This window comes from Stenella coeruleoalba (assembly GCF_951394435.1).
Source record: "Stenella coeruleoalba genome assembly, chromosome: 21".
Taxonomy (NCBI): domain Eukaryota; kingdom Metazoa; phylum Chordata; class Mammalia; order Artiodactyla; family Delphinidae; genus Stenella; species Stenella coeruleoalba.
In genome coordinates, this window is record NC_137167.1 from 13,998,470 (window position 1) to 14,019,743 (window position 21,274).

The 21,274-nt window shown below is 35.3% G+C and overlaps 1 protein-coding gene across 2 annotated transcripts in view; it reads right to left on the reverse strand.

The window, feature by feature from the left end:
- TNKS (tankyrase) overlaps window positions 1-21,274 on the reverse strand; it is a 177,445-nt gene that overhangs the window by 77,291 nt on the left and 78,880 nt on the right. For both annotated transcript variants that reach the window (XM_079908906.1, XM_079908907.1), the window contains 2 exons: window positions 13,341-13,377; window positions 12,506-12,581 (listed from right to left, as the gene is read on the reverse strand). In XM_079908906.1, coding sequence (XP_079765032.1) covers window positions 12,506-12,581; window positions 13,341-13,377 — 113 coding nt within the window. The remainder of the gene's footprint in view (window positions 1-12,505; window positions 12,582-13,340; window positions 13,378-21,274) is intronic.

Genomic DNA, 21,274 nt, shown 5'->3' on the forward strand with positions numbered 1-21,274 from the left:
GTGTTCCCCTTCTACAAATAAAATACTGTATCAGCCTTTAATACAAAACTCCCAGGAAGATATAATAACTGCATAATCAGAGCTTATTAAATTTCTTTTAGGCACAGAGACATGATTAATCGGCTTGTGAGGTACAGCTAAGAAGTTCTTTGAGACAGTGATACTTAAATCAGAATCAAGCCAAATTAAAAGCTAGAGAATCAATACGGGCATGAGTGCATGGAAATAAATATATCTCATCGCTGATGCCTGTCTTCTGAAGAGGTATTTTAAGTAGTACCATAATAAAGATTAGACAGTCTCCTTGAAGTTTCTCAACTCTTGGGCTATTCTAATAATAATTTAAAAGAGAAACTATCTGGAGAATGAAAATTGATGAACCAAAGTAGAAATAAAATTTTAAAAAGATACTTTATTCACACCTTCCCCCCAAACTATATCTCCTTTAACTTGTCTCTTCTACAGAATACACTTTACTAGATCCTCTAATAATAATGACTTCTTTCCCATCATGAGTCTTTTTTTCTGGTCCTGGGATTCTTGGTCAACAGTTCTCTAAAGCACAGTGCCTAGAGCTAAATACACCTAATAATAGATACGGTCCCATCACAGCAGATTAAATCAGGACTAGCTTCATAAATAGACATATTACTCCTACAACCTAACAGTGTTTAACGTATTAATGTTTTGAAGTCACTATCTCTGTAATGGGAGGGAGTTGGGTAACAATAGTACTGGCTTCCTCACAGTGTTATTTTCTGGCTAAAATGAAATAAAACATATAAAAACATTTTGAAAATACCAAGTATTTTATTGAAATAACAGCTAAAATCTACTGTGTACTTTCTATGTATTAACTTGTTTACTTTACACAACTACTACCAGAACTAGAAACTATTATTACCTCCATATAACAAATGAGGAAACTGAGAAACAGGGGGGTTAATACAGCAAGTTAATAGCACAGTCAGAGATCATATGCAGGTAAGTCTGACTTCAGAACTCTCATTCTGCCTTCCTTCCTTTCCTTTGGCTGGGCACTCAGGTTCTAGATAGTATGATAGTATGTTCAGAAATGGATCAGTATGGCTGAGAGGCAGGAAGAATTACTCTTGGTAGGCAGGGATTACTTTGGTAGTTCTGACTCAACTCAGCACTCAGATCAAACCCTATCAATACTGAGAGTGTGACCATACTGTTGGATGAATGCCCCAGAAAGGTAGGACTTTTTTTTTTTTAATTTGAAGTATAGTTGATTTACATTGTTGTGTTAATTTCAGGCATACAGCAAGGTGATTCACATATATATCCTTTTTCAGATTCTTTTCCATTATAGGTTATTACAAGATATTGAATATAGTTCCCTGTGCTATACACTAGGTCCTTGTTGTTTATCTATTTTATATATAGTACTGTTAATCCCAAATTCCTAATTTATACCTCCCCTGCCTCTTCACTTTGGTAACCATAGTTTGTTTTCTATGTCTGTAAGTCTATTTCTGTTTTGTAATTAAGTTCATTTTAGATTCCACATACAATTTGTATCATATGATATTTGTCTTTCTCTGTCTTACTTCACTCTAGGTCCATCCATGTTGCTGCAAATAGCATTATTTCATCCATTTTTATGGCTGAGTAATATTCCACTGTATGTATGTATCTTCTTTATCCATTCATCTATCTGTTGATGGTCATTTAGGTTGCTTCCATGTCCTGGCTATTGTAAATAGTGCTGCTATGAACATTGGGGTGTATGTATCTTTTCGACTTAAAGTTTTCATCTTTTCTGGATATATGCCCAGGTGTGGGAATACTGGATCATATGTTAACTCTATTTTTAGTTTTTTAAGAAACCATACTGTTCTCCATAGTGGCTGCACCAACTTACATTTTCACCAACAGTGTAGGAGGGTTCCCTAGAAATGTAGGACTTCTTAACAAAAGAAGTTATTTAAAATAATAAGCATGAGGACTTCCATGGTAGCGCAGTGGTTAAGAATCTGCCTGCCAATGCAGGGGACACAGGTTCAAGCCCTGGTCTGGTAAGATTACACATGCCGCAGAGCAACTAAGCCTGTGTGCCACAACTACTGAAGCCTGCGCGCCTAGAGCCCGTGCTCCACAACAAAGAGAAGCCACCACAATGAGAAGCCCGCGCATTGCAACGAAGAGTAGTCCCTGCTTGCCGCAACTAGAGGAAGCCCAGGAGCAGCAACAGAGACCCAACGCAGCCAAAAAATAAAATAAAATAGGGCTTCCCTGGTGGCGCAGTGGTTGAGAGTCCGCCTGCCAATGCAGGGAACATGGGTTCGTGCCCCGGTCCGGGAGGATCCCACATGCCACGGAGCGGCTGGGCCCGTGAGCCATGGCCGCTGAGCCTGCGTGTCCGGAGCCTGTGCTCCGCAACGGGAGAGGCCACAACAGTGAGAGGCCCGCATACCACAAATAATAATAATAATAATAATAATAAGCATCAGGGGACGTGGAGGAATAACAGAATATTGAAACTGGAGAAGAAAATTTACCTGCTTCTTTCCTAGTGCTGGATTTTTCTATGTATCTCTAACAGTCATTTGGTCTTTTCTTGAACTAAATCCCTCCAATTGATTCAACTGCTTCTTCCAGAATAATTTCTTGACTACCTTCCTGGTCACCATCCCTCCTTAAATTGTGAAACCCTAAGTTTGGTGCTAAATCCAGATATGGTCTGGCTATGCATTCAAGCAGAGCCAGATGACAACCTGTCAGCATTACAGTAAAGCTTCCAGCATTGCACTGGGAGGTTGGACTAGTTGGCATTTAAGTCCTCTTCCAAATAAAGTTCTGTGAGGTAGAATAATGATTGATATTTTAGTCTCAAAGAGTATGCTTTTCCAAAGTAACATATGTAGTCATCTTTAGGAAGGAACCTAAGGCATTTGAAAATTCGTAGAATTTATGAAATATCTCATAAAACAAAATTTCTGTACTTCAATTGCCTTATATAGTAAAAGTTTATTTTTTAAAATGAGTCTATAAAGGACTATCCTTACTTTAAGTCTTATGTATGGGGAAGAGAAGGATAGGGGAAAGGAAATGAACAGACAATAAAGAGCGGGTAATCCACAGGGTAATTTTGTGAGGGTAAAGCTCTGAATGCCAACTTAATTAAATTTTAACTCAACATTATCATTGTGGAAACTCCAAGGGGATTCTTCAACAGCCAGAAATTTGTGTTTCTCTTTTTCAGCCTCAGAATCAGCTGAAGAATTGAAATGTATGCATGAAAATGAGTTTCTAGTGTCCTCTCATAGGGTTTATATGGGAAAGAAAAAAGAATGCTTAGCACTTTCAGAAGGTGCAACATTAATTTTGCATTGCTTAATGAGAAACAGCTGGCAGACTTTATGGACATCAAATTTCTTGGTCTGACAGTAACCTGATGTCTTATACTTTTCAAAAGAAAAGTTTTCACACTACTCAAACCTCACATGAATTCCTTTTTATAATTAATATTTACAATCTTAAGTTTTCAAATCTAAACATCAAAGATTCTAACTAACGTTCAACAGATAGATGACTTATTCTGGAAGTACAAGGAAACAAGTCCACCAATTGTCATTTAAAGATTATTTATGGGGAAATCATTCCACCTTAGATCCTTGGACAGTCATTTTAACCGTATAAACTAGAGAATGAGAAATTCTGTTATCTGATTGTAGTGTGCTTCAGAGCTCTAGGGCTTGGGAGACATGCTGTTACCTCGAAGTTCCTTCAGTGATCGAGTCCTGACATTTCTGAGTTTGCACATGTGAATTCAGCAGCCAAAGGCGGCCAGGAGCAGAGGTCTCTAGCTCTATTCCCTGCGGAAGCCTCCTTACCCAATTCTAATGGGTATTGAACCCTCTCAGACACTAGGAGATTACTTTAGGGGAATTTTTATGGTATTCAGAGTAGGGTATTACCATGTTACTACTGAAAAATTAAAGCATCTTTACAAAAGGAAAATCAACATATGAAGTATTTTATATTTAGTCTATTTCCAAATTTACTAATTTGACTACCCAATATGTATTTCAAATAATTATGCACGGTATTTATAGTGTTTTTAAAGTTTTACTATTGATGCCATTCTTAGCAGAGAAAGACATTTTCTTATTAGTCACTGAAAATAGCCTTCTTTTAAAAAGGATATTAAGATTCTTGATACTTTTAGAAATTTCCTTTTATAATTCTAAATTAATTAAGCAAGTGAGAGAATGGATGAATATGCTTCAGAGGTGGGGGAGGGGAGATTTCCTGAACAATTATTATACTTCTTTAAAAAAGAAAAAAAAAGTAGCATACAAAAATAACCAGGTGAGTGTGTCCGCCCTTCCAGTTTACATGTTGAAGACCTGACCCTCAACATGATGGGATTTGGAGACAGGGCCTTCAGGAGGTAATTAGGGCTAGATGAGGTCATGAGGGTAGAAGCCCTCATAATGGGATTAGTGCCCCTTACAAAGAAGAGAGAGCCAAGAGCTCTCTTTCTCTCTCAGCAAAAAGGCAGCCCTCCACAAGCCAGGAACCCAGTATGGTATGGCAGCCCGAGCTAACTGAGATACCAGGTAACTGGTACACAATGAATTAAGAAATTAATTGTTTATATTGTTTTCACATTATGGCCAAACAACTGTTTCTAATAATACCAATTCAAAGCTACAGATAATATCAGAGTTCTCAAATCCATAATGAACTCTCCACTTTTTGCTGCCTTTCCTTAGGCCAGAAGAGTTTCTGACATCAGACTTCTTTTTGTAACTAAGCAAGCCTTTTTCACATACTAAGGTTCACCCTTTACTAAAAGGATTTAAAAACTTTTTGCGGAATAATCTACTGTCAACTGACATTAACTAAACAGTTTAAGCCAGAGAGACCATAATCAAATCATAATCATTAGAGGCCTATTTTTTTTTTTTTTTTTTTTTGCGGTGAGCGGGCCTCTCACTGCCGTGCCCTCTCCTGTTGCAGAGCACAGGCTCCAGACGCGCAGGCTCAGCGGCCATGGCTCACGGGCCTAGCCACTCTGCGGCATGTGGGATCTTCCCGGACCGGGGCACGAACACGTGACCCCTGCATCGGCAGGCGGACTCTCAAGCACTGCGCCACCAGGGAAGTCCTAGAGGGCTGTTTTAAAATACCTTTATTATGTAATAATTAATAAATAACTATATGTAAATAATACAATTCCACTCACTGAAGAACTAGGACATCAACAATAGCATAAAGTGACCTTCTGTGTTTCTACCTGATCTCCTATTCCCTTGCCACTCTGCCAGATGGATGTTTTTCAAGCTACTGCTGCAGCTGTAATCTAACCTACCCTATAAAGTCTGGTATACTTGGAGAGTCAGAAGAAGCACTTTAAACTTAGATGCTTACAATTTTAAAAGGATATACTGAAATATCACTTTTGTAATTTGGCTTCTAAATCAAATTTTAATAATGAATCATGTTCCCAGCAAAATGATTTAGTACTCGCTCCTTTTTTATCCCTCAACTAGTCTAATATTGAAAAGTGCAGGAAACTTGTGGTTTTGGATATGAGTATAGGAGAAACCAAAGTCCAGAGGAGGGCGGCTAAGCTGAGCTTGACTGAATTCCTAAGTTTTACCACCTGCTTTTTAACACAGGTCCCTTCCTACTAAAAACTCTTTTCTCAAAGAGAAAAACAGAACATAGTTGGCATGGGTACTAATTACCCTCACCAGGAGACATGTCATGCTCGACAAAATAGAGACTGTTTTAGTAGTAGTGATCCCCTAATGAAAAATAAAAAAGACATTTTCAGGCCTTACTGTTACACAGTGAATATACACATGCATAAAGATTTTATACACTATATCCCAACGTAAGCAGGCAAGAAAACTTGCTCCAAGGGATTTCTGCATTACCGTTAAGACATGCACTGTTCAGCAAGATGTACTTTAAAGAAGTGATTTGATTAGATATATAATTAAACTTAAAGTACTTGAAGAGTTCCCTAATGCACACTTACTGCATTTTGACCTTCTTATAATCCCAAGTAACACCTAAACTATGAGCCAGAAAAGTTGGACACTAAAAAATGGTCTGACATTTTATCTACCAAGATGTGGCAAGAACAGAGAAGGATGATAAAGGCCACTAAAGGCCACAGGGAGCCACGCATGGGCCCTCAGGTAATGCTAACACTTTCTTAAAGGGGAAAAAGGCTGTATATAAACTTTATTCCAGATACCAGGAGTGTTTTATCTGCCGACTCTTACATAATCCAAGTCTGTATTACTTACTCTGATGAAAAATAAGTAACAAAATACATAACAATCTTAAAATGTTAGAGTTGAAAGGTAAATTGGAGCTCATGTGGCCCAAAGCCATTATTTTTTAGGCTAAAAGACTGAGAACTCAAGAGATATAATAAAACTTGCCATGATCACATAGCTAGTAATAATTTTAGCTTAAAACTTGGTCTTCTAGCTTCAACTTCCTGCTTTTTCCTACAACGCCATGACCCATGAAGATGTGCATAAAATTATTTTTTGTTTTCTGAGGGAAAAAAAATCTTAAATTGTAAGATATAAATACAAAGTAATTGAACATATCAAAAGAAATAAATATGTTTGGTGATTTGTTTAAAAATCTTCACTTATTCTTCCAAGCAGCTGTGAGAGAACCATTTTCAGTAATCTGCCTGAGAAATGACGCAAACTTTCTTGACCAATAGACAATATGCATTGAGTTATACTCAATACTTTCTTATAGCAGGGGTATTTCAGTTAGCTATTACTACATAACAAACCACCCTGGGTGGCTCTTCTGCTCTATGTGGTATGAGCTAGGTGTTAGGACAATTGGTGTCACCTGGAGGCTGGACTGGACACTCAGCTGAGGCTAAAAGTCTAGGACACGTGGAGAGTTAGTCATCTAGAGGCTTAACCAAGCTTGGTGGGTCTTTGGCTAGAGGCCTCAGTTCTTCCCCACATGAACTTCTCCATACAGCTGCTTGTGCTTCCTCATGGCATGGCAGCTGGGATCCAAGAAAGAGTATTCCAAAAGCAAGAAACTGCAGCTACCAGGCCAATTCCAAGGGCTAGTCCTAAACCTGGCATGGCATCACTTCTACTTCATTTTATTCATCAAAGCAGTCCCAGGCTTAGTTCACAGTCTGTGTGGGAGGGGACTAGACAAGAGCATAAATAATGAGAGGCCCGGTTCATCGAGGGGTTGTCAAAGTAACAACATGAGGACTGTTAAAATCCTGCTCCAGCAAAATATTTAGAGAAGACTTACACTGAAGGAGGGAGGTGTTAACCAAGAATACTGTATTAGAATATGACAAATTCACATAACCCTAAAATTTAAGTATAAATTGCAAAAACCATTGCATTAATCCTACATATTCTTTGTGCTACACTGGATGTGCTTTATGGAATTCAAATGAATGTTGTGGCATTATTTTCAGCTGGATATTAATTTTTAATAAATATATTCTTAAAAAATGGGTATATGTATCTTATGAACACACTTCTGAATTTATAAGCTGCAAAAATAAACAAATTTAATTTATTAAATGTGATGTGGGGTGGGGAGGAGACAAAGACCAAGTTCCAAGACAATTAATTCGATTGTATGCTTTGTAGATTACCTGGTAACCTACGTTTTATCCAAATGCCACCTGGGACTGAGCTTGGTAATAAAGATAATTTAAGTGGAGAAGTGGGGGATGCAGAAGTACTCAGAAGTATGTATGTGTCCATTCTAAATACGCTCAAAAGCAAAAAATGTAGCAGAGGAGTAGGGATCTAAGTTTCTGAAGTTCTGCTATGTGCTACATTTATCACATTATTTCATTTAATCCTCTCAAATGTCTTGTGGAATGGGTATCATTATCCCCATTTAGTAAAGGATACACTGAAAACTGTAGAGCCATAGTCACACACTTAGAAAGTGGAAGAGCAGAGAACAGAATCCATCTGTTTGGCCTCAAAGCCTATTTGCTCGACTATATCACATAGTTTTTTATGGTATCTACAAGGGATGGTACTAAATTCTACTTTATTTCTGATTGATCTCTATTAAAAAATAGTTTTTAAACACTTTACTGTTCTCCATTTCCAGAGTCTTATTCATTATTAACTATTTTATGGAAGCAAACATTTACACAGTAGAAATCTGACATTTAGAGAAACTCTTCAGTTAATCTTTCTGAATTTAAATCATGCTCCTCCAGTTGCCTTTCATCTAAATTTGTGATTTCTTACAGAAGAGCATACATGTCTAAATACTAATGCTTTAAAAATAAAAGAGCAAGAAAAAAAATCTCACCTTAAATCTACACTTTGTATCACAGCAAAAGGAATCATAGTTTTTTAGGCACTGGCTTCAATGTCCTGGATTATGTCTTCATCATTCTAACAATTTTGAGCTCCTTGTGAACCAATACCATTAAACACACAGTTATCTCCCATGACACTTAGCACAGTGACCTATACATGGCATGTATTGAGTGCTGACTGAATGAACAAAAGGAGCAGAAAGAAACTACCATAACATTGAATATTTTATAATAAAAACAAAATTCCAACCAACCATTAGTTACTTTCAATATTTGGTGACATACAATTACAGCAATAGTATGCATAGTAAATGCATGCAAAGATACATATTATTTCTATTTAGGAATATGTACAGTAATGCCAAACTCCAACCTATTCCTTGTTATAAGGAGGGCATAAATTTAGGACATTTATTTTGGAAGGGGATAAAGGCAGCCAGGAAAGGGACTTAAAAGAACTCTGAAGAGGGCTGAGTGTTGGAATCATCTGAGATGTATTCAAATACTTATTTTCATTCATTGTAAAAAGGTATCCTTATAAAAATTAATATTGCAAAACAAGAGACGATCACCATCTCAAATTTATATAGCAAACAAGACCAGAATATTCGGATAATTGCTAACAAGATGTCTGATCATGATAGAACATGCTGTAAAGAGAGATCAAAGGACAAGACATCTAAGTTTGAAAATATAGGAATTACAGAAAGGAAGCAATCTGTTTTAAGGAACTGGTCGCTGAAATTCAAAATAAGAAACTATGGAACGCTATGCCTAATCACAATGGGCAGGAGACAGAAGAACAATAAATTATATCTATGACCCTATGTTTCTAAAGTGGCCAGCATTAGAACAGGTGTGTAATTGTATGAAAGTAGCATTTTAGAACAAAACATTACAAAAAATGTTTCTGCCTTTGCTTTTTAGGGAAAACAACAACACCTGGAAATTTCTAGAGCAGTCAAGCTCTGCTTTGATTTACATGTCAAATAAAAGCAAAATATAACCACGTAAGTTACTTAAAACCTTATTGGTACTTCACTATTTTCAGATTCTACAGGTTATAAAAACAAATGTCTGTGGGAAATAAAAATTTTAACCACTGAGATATTACCTAATGGGATAACCATCAGGTCACAGTACAGAATTAAGAGACTATTTAAATTTACAGTGTCACTGTACAAGCCCACGTACCACTTGGAAAAGGAATGCTGACATCTAAACCCCCCACATATATCTAGGCAATTTCTCCACCCACTAGTTAGTGTATAAGGAACATTGCTTTTCTAAAAACATTACAAAATTGACACTTCCATGGGCTTTTAAAATTTACAAACCAGGAATCGTAGTAAAAACAGTGACAGGCAAGGATTCGGTTAAGCATTGATACAGTCATTTAAAAACCTGCTAAAAATGAATTTAATTCTGCACTGTGTTCTAAAATGCAAATTCAAGAAATAAAACTTCATATACCTGACTAATTTATTATACATGTAAAGTACCTGTATCCTCTTGTTTATATACAATCTGACTTCCTAATTCTAGATAAACACATGCTAATGGCCTGGAAAAATACTAAATATATAAGATTGACTTGTAATTCAGCAGCTAGATTTGCTTACACATCCTCTTGATATTAATAGCAAGAAAACAAAAGAGACTGTCATAACTAAAGAATCTTTTCCCAATCTCCATCAGCACCCACAATATCTACCACTTCACGGCTATACTGCAACTGGCATATCTAATAAGAATTGCTCTGTGCCATAAACAAGGGTAATATCTAAATATGAACATTATTCAATTTTAAACATGAAATTTTATTTGCATTCTGATGAACAATTTTGAATGATTTTTTATATTATATGCATAGCACCAAAACCTAATAAACGCTTAAGTCTAATTTTCTTTTTCTATCTAATTTGAGAAAATTGATAATCTAAAAAAGTATAGGAGCATATTTTGGAAAATTATTACATTATTTATATGTTGTGAAACCTTCAGTATAATAGTAATATTTGAGACATGTACTTAAAAATGTTCTACACATTAAAATATATAATTCTCCCTTGTGGTACAATTACTCAAAAATAAATTGATAAAATAATACTAGTAATAATATATAATAACAGAAAATATACAATTCCCCATTCATATACTTCTGAGTTAATTTTCTAACTGGCAAAGAGCACAGATGATTTTTTTCACTCGAAGGATAAAATTATGTTCATCTGGGAGCATATTCGTAGCCTAAGTTTCTGCTACATGCAAAATGCCAGGCTTGGTCCGGTACAAAAGAGAGCTAATAGCCAAGTAGAAGAAAAAGATACGTATGAATAACCACAATTCAAGAACTCTGCGGTAAATGCCATAGAGTAATACAGAAAAGGAGCCATAGGAATTTGAATGAGGAATATGCTAGTTTCAGCTACAGGAATCAAGGAAGTGTATCCTCCTTTGGGGAGAAGGAAAAATAAAGAAGTTCTACATATTTGTGTAGGGACTGAAGCAAGGAGAAGAGGTAATTTGTTAATTATCAGTGTTCACACTCCTTAATTATTTTGATTTACTGAGCTAGGAATGGGGCTGTCAAGGTATAAGGGTAAGGATGGGAGAATGAGGCTGGGATGGAAACTGACTCCTTTTATAGTAATCTCACATAAATTTTGGAATATTAAAATGGCTGTGGAAAACTGAAGTAGGCTGGGCTCTCAAAGAGCTCTGTCTAAAGATATACCTGCATTTACAGATAAGAAGGGTTCTTTCTGCATAGTGATAAAAGTCGCCTTATCTACTAAAAGGATCCAAACAAAATCTGGAACTCAAAGTAACTCAAGGAAGTTAAAACTCCCAAAGCAACTTCAAAATTGAAGGGAAAATGAGCAGTAACCATTTAAAAACATCTCCCAAAAGTCATTAATAGTACCAAGTAAATCTTTGCTAATTTATAGCTTTATATATACATAATTTAACCTACCATGAAAGTACAAGTCTCTCTCCAAATTATCCAGAGAAACTAAACATTCATTAGGCTATGTGAAATAATATACAAGCCATCTTCAATAACAACATATATTTGGAAGGATTCAATTCAATGCCACTATTATATGTGTTTCATTAGTATAGGGAAAAAAGTGAAAGGAAAGCTGAATAATTTTAATCTATAAAATTATCACTCAGAGAAAAATGAGTTTTTAAAAGCAAAACAGTTCATTATTTCTAAGGGGTACCATCCATCCTGATACTTTCCATAGTATATTTTCGATATAAATAATTCCAAAGGAATTAATTCTTTAATTATTAGGTACAAGAAATTCCTCAATATCTGCAGTGTAACTTTAAAAATGTTTTAGGTTTTAAAAATATAAAAGCCATCCTTTAACATTAAAAAATTAACCAACATTTTAAAAAAGACTTTATAGTACAAAGTGTTTTGTTTTTCCATATCTATAAGGCAAATCACTGCAAAACTTTGCGGTCAGATACCAAAGGCTATAAAGGATTACATTTTCAGTCTCTATTCAGCAAGAATATGAAGCAGATAATGAAGATACCACTGCATATTTTATATATTACCTTACATTTATGACAACTGTATATTAATACAGAATATTTTTCTCTGCTTTAATACTTTCTTTCAATATATAACGATGAAAACTTAGCCAATAAAAAAAAAAGCAGGGCCGTTACAATAGACCTAAAAAAATCATTAGCATTTTCTCAGCTTTAAATGGAAAAAGTGTTGGTTGCCTAGCAAACAAATTTTCCTCTGCCAAAAAGAAATAAAAACTATATCCTAACCAAGATGGGTAATTAGGATGTAAACAAATATCTCTAATTTCCATTATCATACACAGAAAATAATATATGTTGTTATAATTTTAATCGCTAAAAAAGCTGCAGTTCCATTTAACAAATAACTTTCAGTGTCTGACATTTAAGAGAAAAGGCTTAAGATCCATGCTTCACCAGCTCTATGAACATGTCACAGCAGCATTTCACTTTACAGTTAAAAGGTACCAGTAAAATACAACCATATATATGTATGTATATATACGTGTGTGTGTATATATATGTATATACACATATATATGCCAACTTTAAAATTTTTAACTGTAAAGCAAAAAGAAATCACTGAAGGGGAATATTATATTTTAAATGACTTACCTTTCGCCCATCACTTGCATGGCAATTCACATTTAGAGGAGTCAGTAAAGCCATTAGTTTTTCTTCATTACCACTCCTACAAAAAGGTAGTAAGTCAATTCCGATAAAATTATAGCGCTTCTTATGAATGTTTAGGGATATTTTTTACAAGAGAGTAGAAAATGATATGGGCTTGCTTTGATTTCTTTAATATGGTTCTGAATGAATCTCTTTTGCTTTATTCAATTCAATCAATATATTCCTAATAATTCCTGTTAATCATCATCCAGTGGTATATCATAGATAAGGTAGCTTTCTACATTTTTGTTTTATTTATCTGCATAAAGTCACCTTCTTAATTACAAACAAACTTTACTCTGATAAGTGATCTAAAACACTGGAGTTAAAAACACATATAAAATGCTGTAAAAAGCTAATCAATTAAATTATAAATGAACAAGAACAAAAGAAAATGGGTGAGAATTTTAACATTTACTTCATGCCCCTCATTCAAGCTTGGCTAGAAAAATTTCCAGAGAAAAATAAAGATATAGGTATTTAAATACTCCAAGAATATCATTCGAAAAGCTCGGCAACTTGGGTTTGCAGTTACCTTAAGAAATGTTCCAAATAAAATTAACCTTACAATCATCACCATATTGAAAGACAGTCTCATTTAATACACTAATCGTGCAAAATAAAGTATACAAAGATTTAGTATAAGGTCTTACCCGCATTATCGTATAAAATCCAAGCAAGACAATAACATGTTATAATTTTTACAGTCCTCCACCTGCCCTCCTCCTTTTCTCCCTTAAATGCATTATACTCACTTAAAATGAATGGAATCACTTACCTAGCAGCTTCTAGGAGTTCGTCTTTCTTGTATTCACCTAGATGATTGCAAAATATCATGCTGTTAGCATTTGGCAGAAGACAGATTAAGAAATGCAGTAGGCAGCAAATAGAGAATTAAATAGAAAAGAACAGAAAAAGAGAGTCCACACCCCGCTGGGTGATGGAGCCGTGACGTTAGCCAGCTTGTGAAGGCAGCATCACCAGTGCCTTGGAGACGGGCAGCAAATTGACGCAGCTTCTTGTCCAATCCTCAGATGAAATAGCTTTCTTCAGACGACCAATGAATGCTAAATCTCGTGTCCAGAAACACATTCCCTCTGATAACAGCATGCCAGTTGAAGACAATGTCCCCTCCCCCCTTTTCTATTCAAGCTGTCACAGTATACTTGTGAAGCATAATACGTTCTGAGACAAAAGCAAAATGTGGCTCTTTAAAGGTACAAATTACTAGTCTTCAAAAAACCTCAGTTTTATTTGTAATGACATGGAAAGTTTTGTCAAAAAAACCCACACATTAATTACCATTGCTGAGCTTTATAGCAGAAGAAAAAAAATATCAGGATCAAGAAGCCTTTGCCTCGATAGGGTAGGTCTGTAGACTAGAAATACGTGAACTACGTACCAAATGCTATGAACCCCTTGGAGGCAGTGCTCTAAAAACCAAAACAGTGAATACATTCCTAAATGACAATAATATTCTAACGTGCTGCAACCTACGCTTTATACAAATTCAATACCAAACTTTAACAACAATGAATCTTAAAAATATTTTTTAAAAGGAGACTGGGGTCTCTGAGAATAAGCAGACATCCAACTATTAAGATGTGAATAATTTTTCTCCATTCTATTTTTTAATATATCACAGACTGAAAATAGGTATATAATTTAGAATCTTCAATACAAATTTCTTAGGGCATTCAAGAACTAACAAACAAGTCTTTGCAAGCACAACTGAAGGAATTTTAGTAATATAGAGTTTGCTCACTGAATAAATAAAAGGAACAGCCAGGACCATGATTCAGCTATAATATGCTGACTCAGTTTGCTATATCATTAAAGAAATAATTATACAAAATGTCTAAGCAAGTAATTATGTGAAGGCAAATATTAAGTATACATACAAAAAATAAAATTTTAGATGAAAATGTTATAATTCTATTAAGAAATAAGCTTAAACTACTTTAACAAATCTTATCACTTATAAATATGGATTTCTTTGCATTTTGTTTATTTTGCTACAGAATGCAGAATATTGATGCAAATTTTTTTTCTTTTTTCTTTTTTTGCGGTACGCGGGCCTCTCACTGTTGTGGCCTCTCCCGTTGCGGAGCACAGGCTCCGGACGCGTAGGCTCAGCGGCCATGGCTCACGGCCCCAGCCCACGGCATGTGGGATCTTCCCGGACCAGGGCACGAACCCGTGTCCCCTGCATCGGCAGGCGGACTCTCAACCACAGAGCCACCAGGGAAGCCCTGATGCAAATATTTTAAGGACATCTCAGGACCATCAAGCACATGTTTAAATTCTATAACCCTTCATTAGCAAATATTTCTTTAAACTTTTGTCTTGATTCTTAGATTAAGATTTTATTAAAATCTAGAAACTGTAAGCAGTTATTTTCAAATAAGGAAAAAATTGTTAAATATCTAGTCTCTCCTAAGGGAATTTTATATACCAATAAAGTCACGGGCTCAACAATATACATGGATAAGCTAGAATGCATGCTTCATGATAAGAGTCGGTCTTTCTAATTTCCCATGTATTGTATTCCAGATTCTTTAACTGATTGACAGTTTAAGATTTACATTATTCTAATCCCCCACAAATAAGGTTCTTGTCTTCCCAAAACCAAAGACCTACCTTTATTAAATATTTTAGGTGGCAATATGGAAGTGAATGAGTCAGTTTAAGAATCTCCTTCTGAGAAAATGGTATGACCCATACCCTCAAACGCCTTAAGAATCAAGAGCAAAATAAGTGAAATTATGGGATAATCTATAAAAGTCATTCATTTAGTCAGTCAGCAAACAATTATTTGAAAGGCCTATAGGCCAGATTCAAAACCAAAAAAAGAAACTATCATCTCTAAACTCAAGGAATAATAGTCTATTAAACAAGACAAACAAGTAAACAAACGATGAGAGTAGGAAATGAGTCTTATGCTATGAAGAGTTTAAAGGCTAGTCTAAGTAGGATTAATAAGAGGCAGGATAATTGTAGTTCAAGGAAGGTTTCCTGGAAGAAGGAAAACTTGTGCAGAGTTTTTAAAGGAAGAACAGGTGATCCTCCGGTGAAGAAGGGTGAGGGAGAAGGAAGCAACCAAAGTAAAAGAAATGAGAGGGGCAATGGCTGCTCAGTAAACCTGAAACAAAGCACATTTGCAGGGGAATGGGTAAGAATGAGGCAGAGAAGAAATAGATCACATGAATGGCACTCTAAGAAGTTTGAACTTTATTTTGAAAACAATGAGGAAATACTGAAATATGTTAACAAGTAGAGTGCAAAGTATATTTAAAGATCTATATGCTTTGTGATTATTTAAAATATTCCCATATTCTACTCCAGTGAACTTTTCTTGGGGAGGAAAGTGGCCCAAACGGGGTAAAGGGAGGTGAAGACAATCAATTCTGACACAGTCTATATTTTGGTGTAAGTATACATTTCCTGATATACAGTAATCATACTGAAATTGAGATCTGAAAGCAGCTACTACTGAAATTGAAGTCATAGTGAAACATGACTTCAGTAAGCTAGGAAATAAAACTGCAAAGTATCTGGCATCTCCAAAGTTCACATCAGTCTACATACATAAGCTTCTCATCAAGTATAGCTTGATATTTTCTCCAAAGGGCACTTTTTGAAAAAAAAAAAAAAGTTATTCCCTCATGGATAAACTGATAATAAACCAAAGCTTTCAAAAGGAAACATATAAGTGCACCCAACAGTGTCAGACGGAGGTATTACAAATGACTTTCTACTTTCACTGTTAGAGTTCCTCGTACTTATTCAGCTTTTCTGCAATACATTCCAACATCCACTATCTGGTGCCCGAGGACCACCATCCATAAACATTCAAAGCTATTTTTCAAATGCTACATCGCAGAAATAAGTAGCGTAATGAACTTAGAGTCCCTCACACACTCTGACAACAAATCCGAGCTGCTTACTTAACAGTGGAACCCCTAGTTCTATTTCATTTTAGCTGCGAATCTGAAAATATTCTGGCTGAGACTCCGGTGCTCTGCGGACCATTTATATTCTTTAATAACATCCAGATAAAGGCTAGCAATAGATCAGCCAGAAGGGAAACTAGGCAATTATAGTCAAGATAATAGCAGCCAGAAACGGAGAAAACAGATGGCTTAAAATATTTTTCTTTGATTAGAATAAAATAAGTGGGGCTAAAAAAAAAATAAGCAAGCCACAAAGTTTACTTTCCAAAATCTGAACTGTTTTTATTAGTAAACTAAGTATTGATAGGATGCATGTAAAGATAAATACACACACACACACACACACACACACACACACAGTCGGGGGGCAGAGATATGAGTTAATGTGTTAAAAAGTATCAATATGTTATCAGAAAGAAGGTTAAAAATGAAAGTTAAAAAATAAAGGTTAAAAATAAAGCTCCCCTTTGTATTTCTCTGAGGTAGTTAGAAACAACTTCTCTTTCACTTACTGTGAAGGCAAAATTACTTTTTGAATAAAAATGAAGAAAACCTGAATCAATAAATAGACGTGATAATTATTGACTTATCTCAATTTCAACATCTTAAGGGGCTTTCGTTCTTTTCTTTAGCAACTGACAGGATCAAAGCAGACTAAGTTTTCTAAAAATAAGTCATTTGGTTTTGTTGAGATGGAACAACATGGAAAAATTATGAACACAGAATCATAAATTCTTAAAGCAATAAAGGACTAAAAAAGAATTTTGACCTTTCTTTTCTCTACTTTGAAACCATGCATAATATATGCCTATCAGTAACATCTCTTGTTATATGCAGTGAGGGGGGGGGTATAACTTGAAAGTCACCTTTCTCCTGTCACCTCATCCCCAATTTCAGAATAGCTTTCCTAAGGGATCATCAACATATTATTTACAGTTAATGAAACTGACACCAAGACAATTAAATGAATTGCCTAAGGTTTCACTGAGTATTATTCACTATCTGTCAAGCCCTGAAAAAAGGCTAACGTGAGCAGAAACTAACCAAATCTGCGTTTTGGAAAAATCGATGTAAACAAAAGAGTAACACAACAATAATAGTAATAAAACAATTTTAAAACCAATGACAACAACTAGCTTTAAACAGGTTGAACATATTTATATAACATAAGCCAAATATTTCCATCAAAACTACTTTAAAGCAGGGAACTTTCACATGAGCTTGTAAACATGGGCCAAAAAAAAAAAAAAAGTTTTACCTTCTAGTTTGTTTTAACATTTTGGACCAAGGGAATAGGTAGGAATGAAGACAATGTATTCCAGGTCTATTAAAATGACCAATACATTTTGCATTTCCCACAGCATGTGTTAATTCCTCATGCTTTAGGTATCTCAAGGTAAGAGCTACGTAAAGACTTCAATCAAGAATCTCAATTATCAAGTTTAGGGACCCTTTTGTTGCTGAGGGCTAAGTAGTACCATGAATTGCTAATTCTCATATAGATACTTTCTCATCAAGCTGCCAACAAATACAAGAGATGAACTGATTCTCGTAACTAAACTGACAGCCAATATGGGGAATAAAATATTAATTTGGGTGACATAATCCATTGTGTTTTCACGAATAGATTTGATATTTTAGAAGCAGCCACGTAGTTGTGGAAGGAATTTCACTGAAGCACCAGGAAGTAATCTAATCTCAAGATGTTAAGCTAGGTCTTCCACCAAAAGCAATTTTCAGACAGGCTGGTATCTACTATATGTACACGTGGCCCCAGGAATGATCTGCATCCTCTCTCTGAAATTATTTTTTGAATTACTTATTTCAATTGTCAATTGAATTATTATTTCGTTCTCTGAAATCTTTCATAAATATTTTCAGGACAATGTTGGGAAAAAATTACAAAGTATTAAGAGTCCTCTATGCCTTCTTCCAACTTCTGAAACCTATCAATCTTCCCACTCATTCTGATTCTGGCTTCAAAGTCCACAGCATTAGAGAAGTCTAGAATCACGATCAAACTAAACGCTCCACATCGATTCTAAACAAGGAATAATTGGGGGCTTTAAAATTTTAGGCTTGAATAGAGTATTTTCCTGGTGGAGATCCTTCCTGTCTTCTGCTCCCTACAACTCTGACCTTTCTAATTCGCTAACATTAAACCTGTGCTGCAGTACTAACGTAAACTCCAAGCTGGCTGTCCAGTACAGTGCAGCTTGAGAAGAATTTTCCAGTTCTTTAGAAAAATGGAGGTGTCCCACACATCCTGCCCTGCAGGGCAGCTGAAAATCAATTTTCGAAGATAAAAGGCCCCCAAATGCAACTATATTATCTTATAATATTTAAACGATAAAAATTATAATGTATTACATGTTAACAAAAAACCTAAACCAAGGTCCTAAAACATTAAAAAACACAAAATTACACTCAGACATAACAAAGGCTCTGCAAAAAAACCATATAATGAAGTCAATAAATGATTGTTACCAACCAGTTTCTTTGTATGCAGTAGTATGTCTTCACTTAGCCCCAGTGACATCTTAGATAGGCATCCCATTTATGGACACTTAAGTGGGGTTTCAAATAATTTATACCTGCTTCTGACATTCTGTCAATTGTATTTGGAATGTAACTCAAGACTTTTCACAGATTTGTTTGTTTGTTTGTTAAAAACGGAAGTATTAAAATCTGGGACATAACTACAAACACACACTGGCCAAAAAAATATTGTATTATAATATATATGCATTCTCTAAAGTTTGGTATTAAAAACCAGGAGAGGTATTCCTAATGCACATTGTTAACCAATGAGACATTCTGCAAACTGTGCCTGTACTTTAAAAGATCTTTTGATACGTCACAAAGAAAATAAGAAGGGAGGGAGGGAGGGAAGGTAGGAAGGAAGGAATGAGATCTCATTCTAAGCATGTCAGATTGTGATGCCATGTATGGTGTGGTATCTGGGTGCTTGGAACGCCCACCACTGCTTAAGCCATCAACTATCTGTGTAAATGGCTGGTCAGGGCTGAGAGAACTGGGATATTGATTCTTTACTATCACAATGTTTGCTGTCCAAAAATGGTCTGGTAAAGTAAAATCGTATTTGATCCAAAACAGGCCAATAGTTTTACATTCTTTGCTCTATATCAGGGATCCTTCTTCTATAGCAATCAACCCACAATTTCTTAGGTGCCAATTCAAAATCCCCAAAGCTCTAAAAATTCATTTGGCAGCAAAACTTGACTCACCTGGTATACACAGCTATCATATACATTAATGTTTGATTATAGGGTTAAGCCCAGACTCCTCTGGGATATTTTATGATATAGTACATGTGCTGTGTCTTTTAATATTTTATTTACTCACTGAAGTACAATTTACATACATTAAAATTCAACCTTTTCAAATGTACAGTTCTATGAATTTTGACAAACTTATACAGCTGTGTAGCCACTATCTCAAAATTTGAACATCTCCATCACCCAAAATGTTCCCTCAGGCCCCTCTGTAATCAATCTATCCCAACCCAATAGCAACCACTAATCTAATCTTTCTCTGTAGTTTAACTTTTTATAGAATGTCATATAAATGGAATCACAGGATATGTAGACTTTTAAGTATGGCTTCTTTTTCTTAGTATAAATGCTTTTGAGATTCATTCATGTTCTGGACTACCAATATTTGTTCTTTTTGACTATCAAGCAGTATTCCATTACATGAATGCACCTGAATTTGCTTATCCATTCACCAGCTGATCAACATGTGGGCTGTTTCCAGCTTTTGGTGATTATGAATAAAGCTACTGTAAAAATTCAGACAGGATTTTGTATGGACCTATGTCTTCATTTCCTTTGGGCAAATACTTAGGTGTGTGGGTGCTGGGATGTACAGTAAATGTATGTTTAACTTTATAAGAAACTGACAAATCACATCTCTTTTAAAATTTGAAAAATTCTTTATTCTGGAATATAATCACACCACCTACAGAAAGGAAAAAGAACAAAAGAGAAAAAGTTGACTAATGAGAAATATGACAGTACTGTACTGCTAGAAATCTCAACCTCACAGCTAGAAATCCCAATCTTGCCTCTTTTTGAGGGCAATTCACCTAAAAACTGAACTAATTTGCACAGCTTCTAGTTCTTCATTTCTCACTTGTTCTGTCTTTTGTACTTTTTTTGAAATAGGGAGAATATACAAATTTAATCTCTTCATTCAAGGAACTGTTTTGTATGTAGTACCTGCGATCTTAGAGCTACGAGAACACATGAACAAAGCATATTTTGATTTATAGGAACCATACTGTTATCTGTGAAAAGGAAATTACTTTCCTGCAGTCCTTGCTCTTATCAGGATGCTCAGCCCCTCAATGCATCAGCCTACTGAGGGCCAGAAGTTTGGTGAGACACCTATTTGGGATAGTCAGACCTCTGCCTTCTTACACCAAATATAAGGAATTAAGGAAACTAAGGCTAATGCAGAAGTACAAGTGACTACTTTTTGAATGATGTAAGAACTGTCTTGTCTTCACTGTAATTATTGCATATGATTGCATTTTATTCTTTGTATATTTTGTCCTGTTTACAAAGTCTCTGAAAGATGTAGTAACTTTGCAATTTTGGTCTTTTCAGGAAGCACCAATTACGATTTACTTCTTTAAGCTGCAAATGCTTATTTTTTTCTTATATTTCCCCCAAAGTATCACTAAATCTCTTATTCAGGGTTAGAGTTAATTAAACTTAGTGAAGTCTGAGTAATG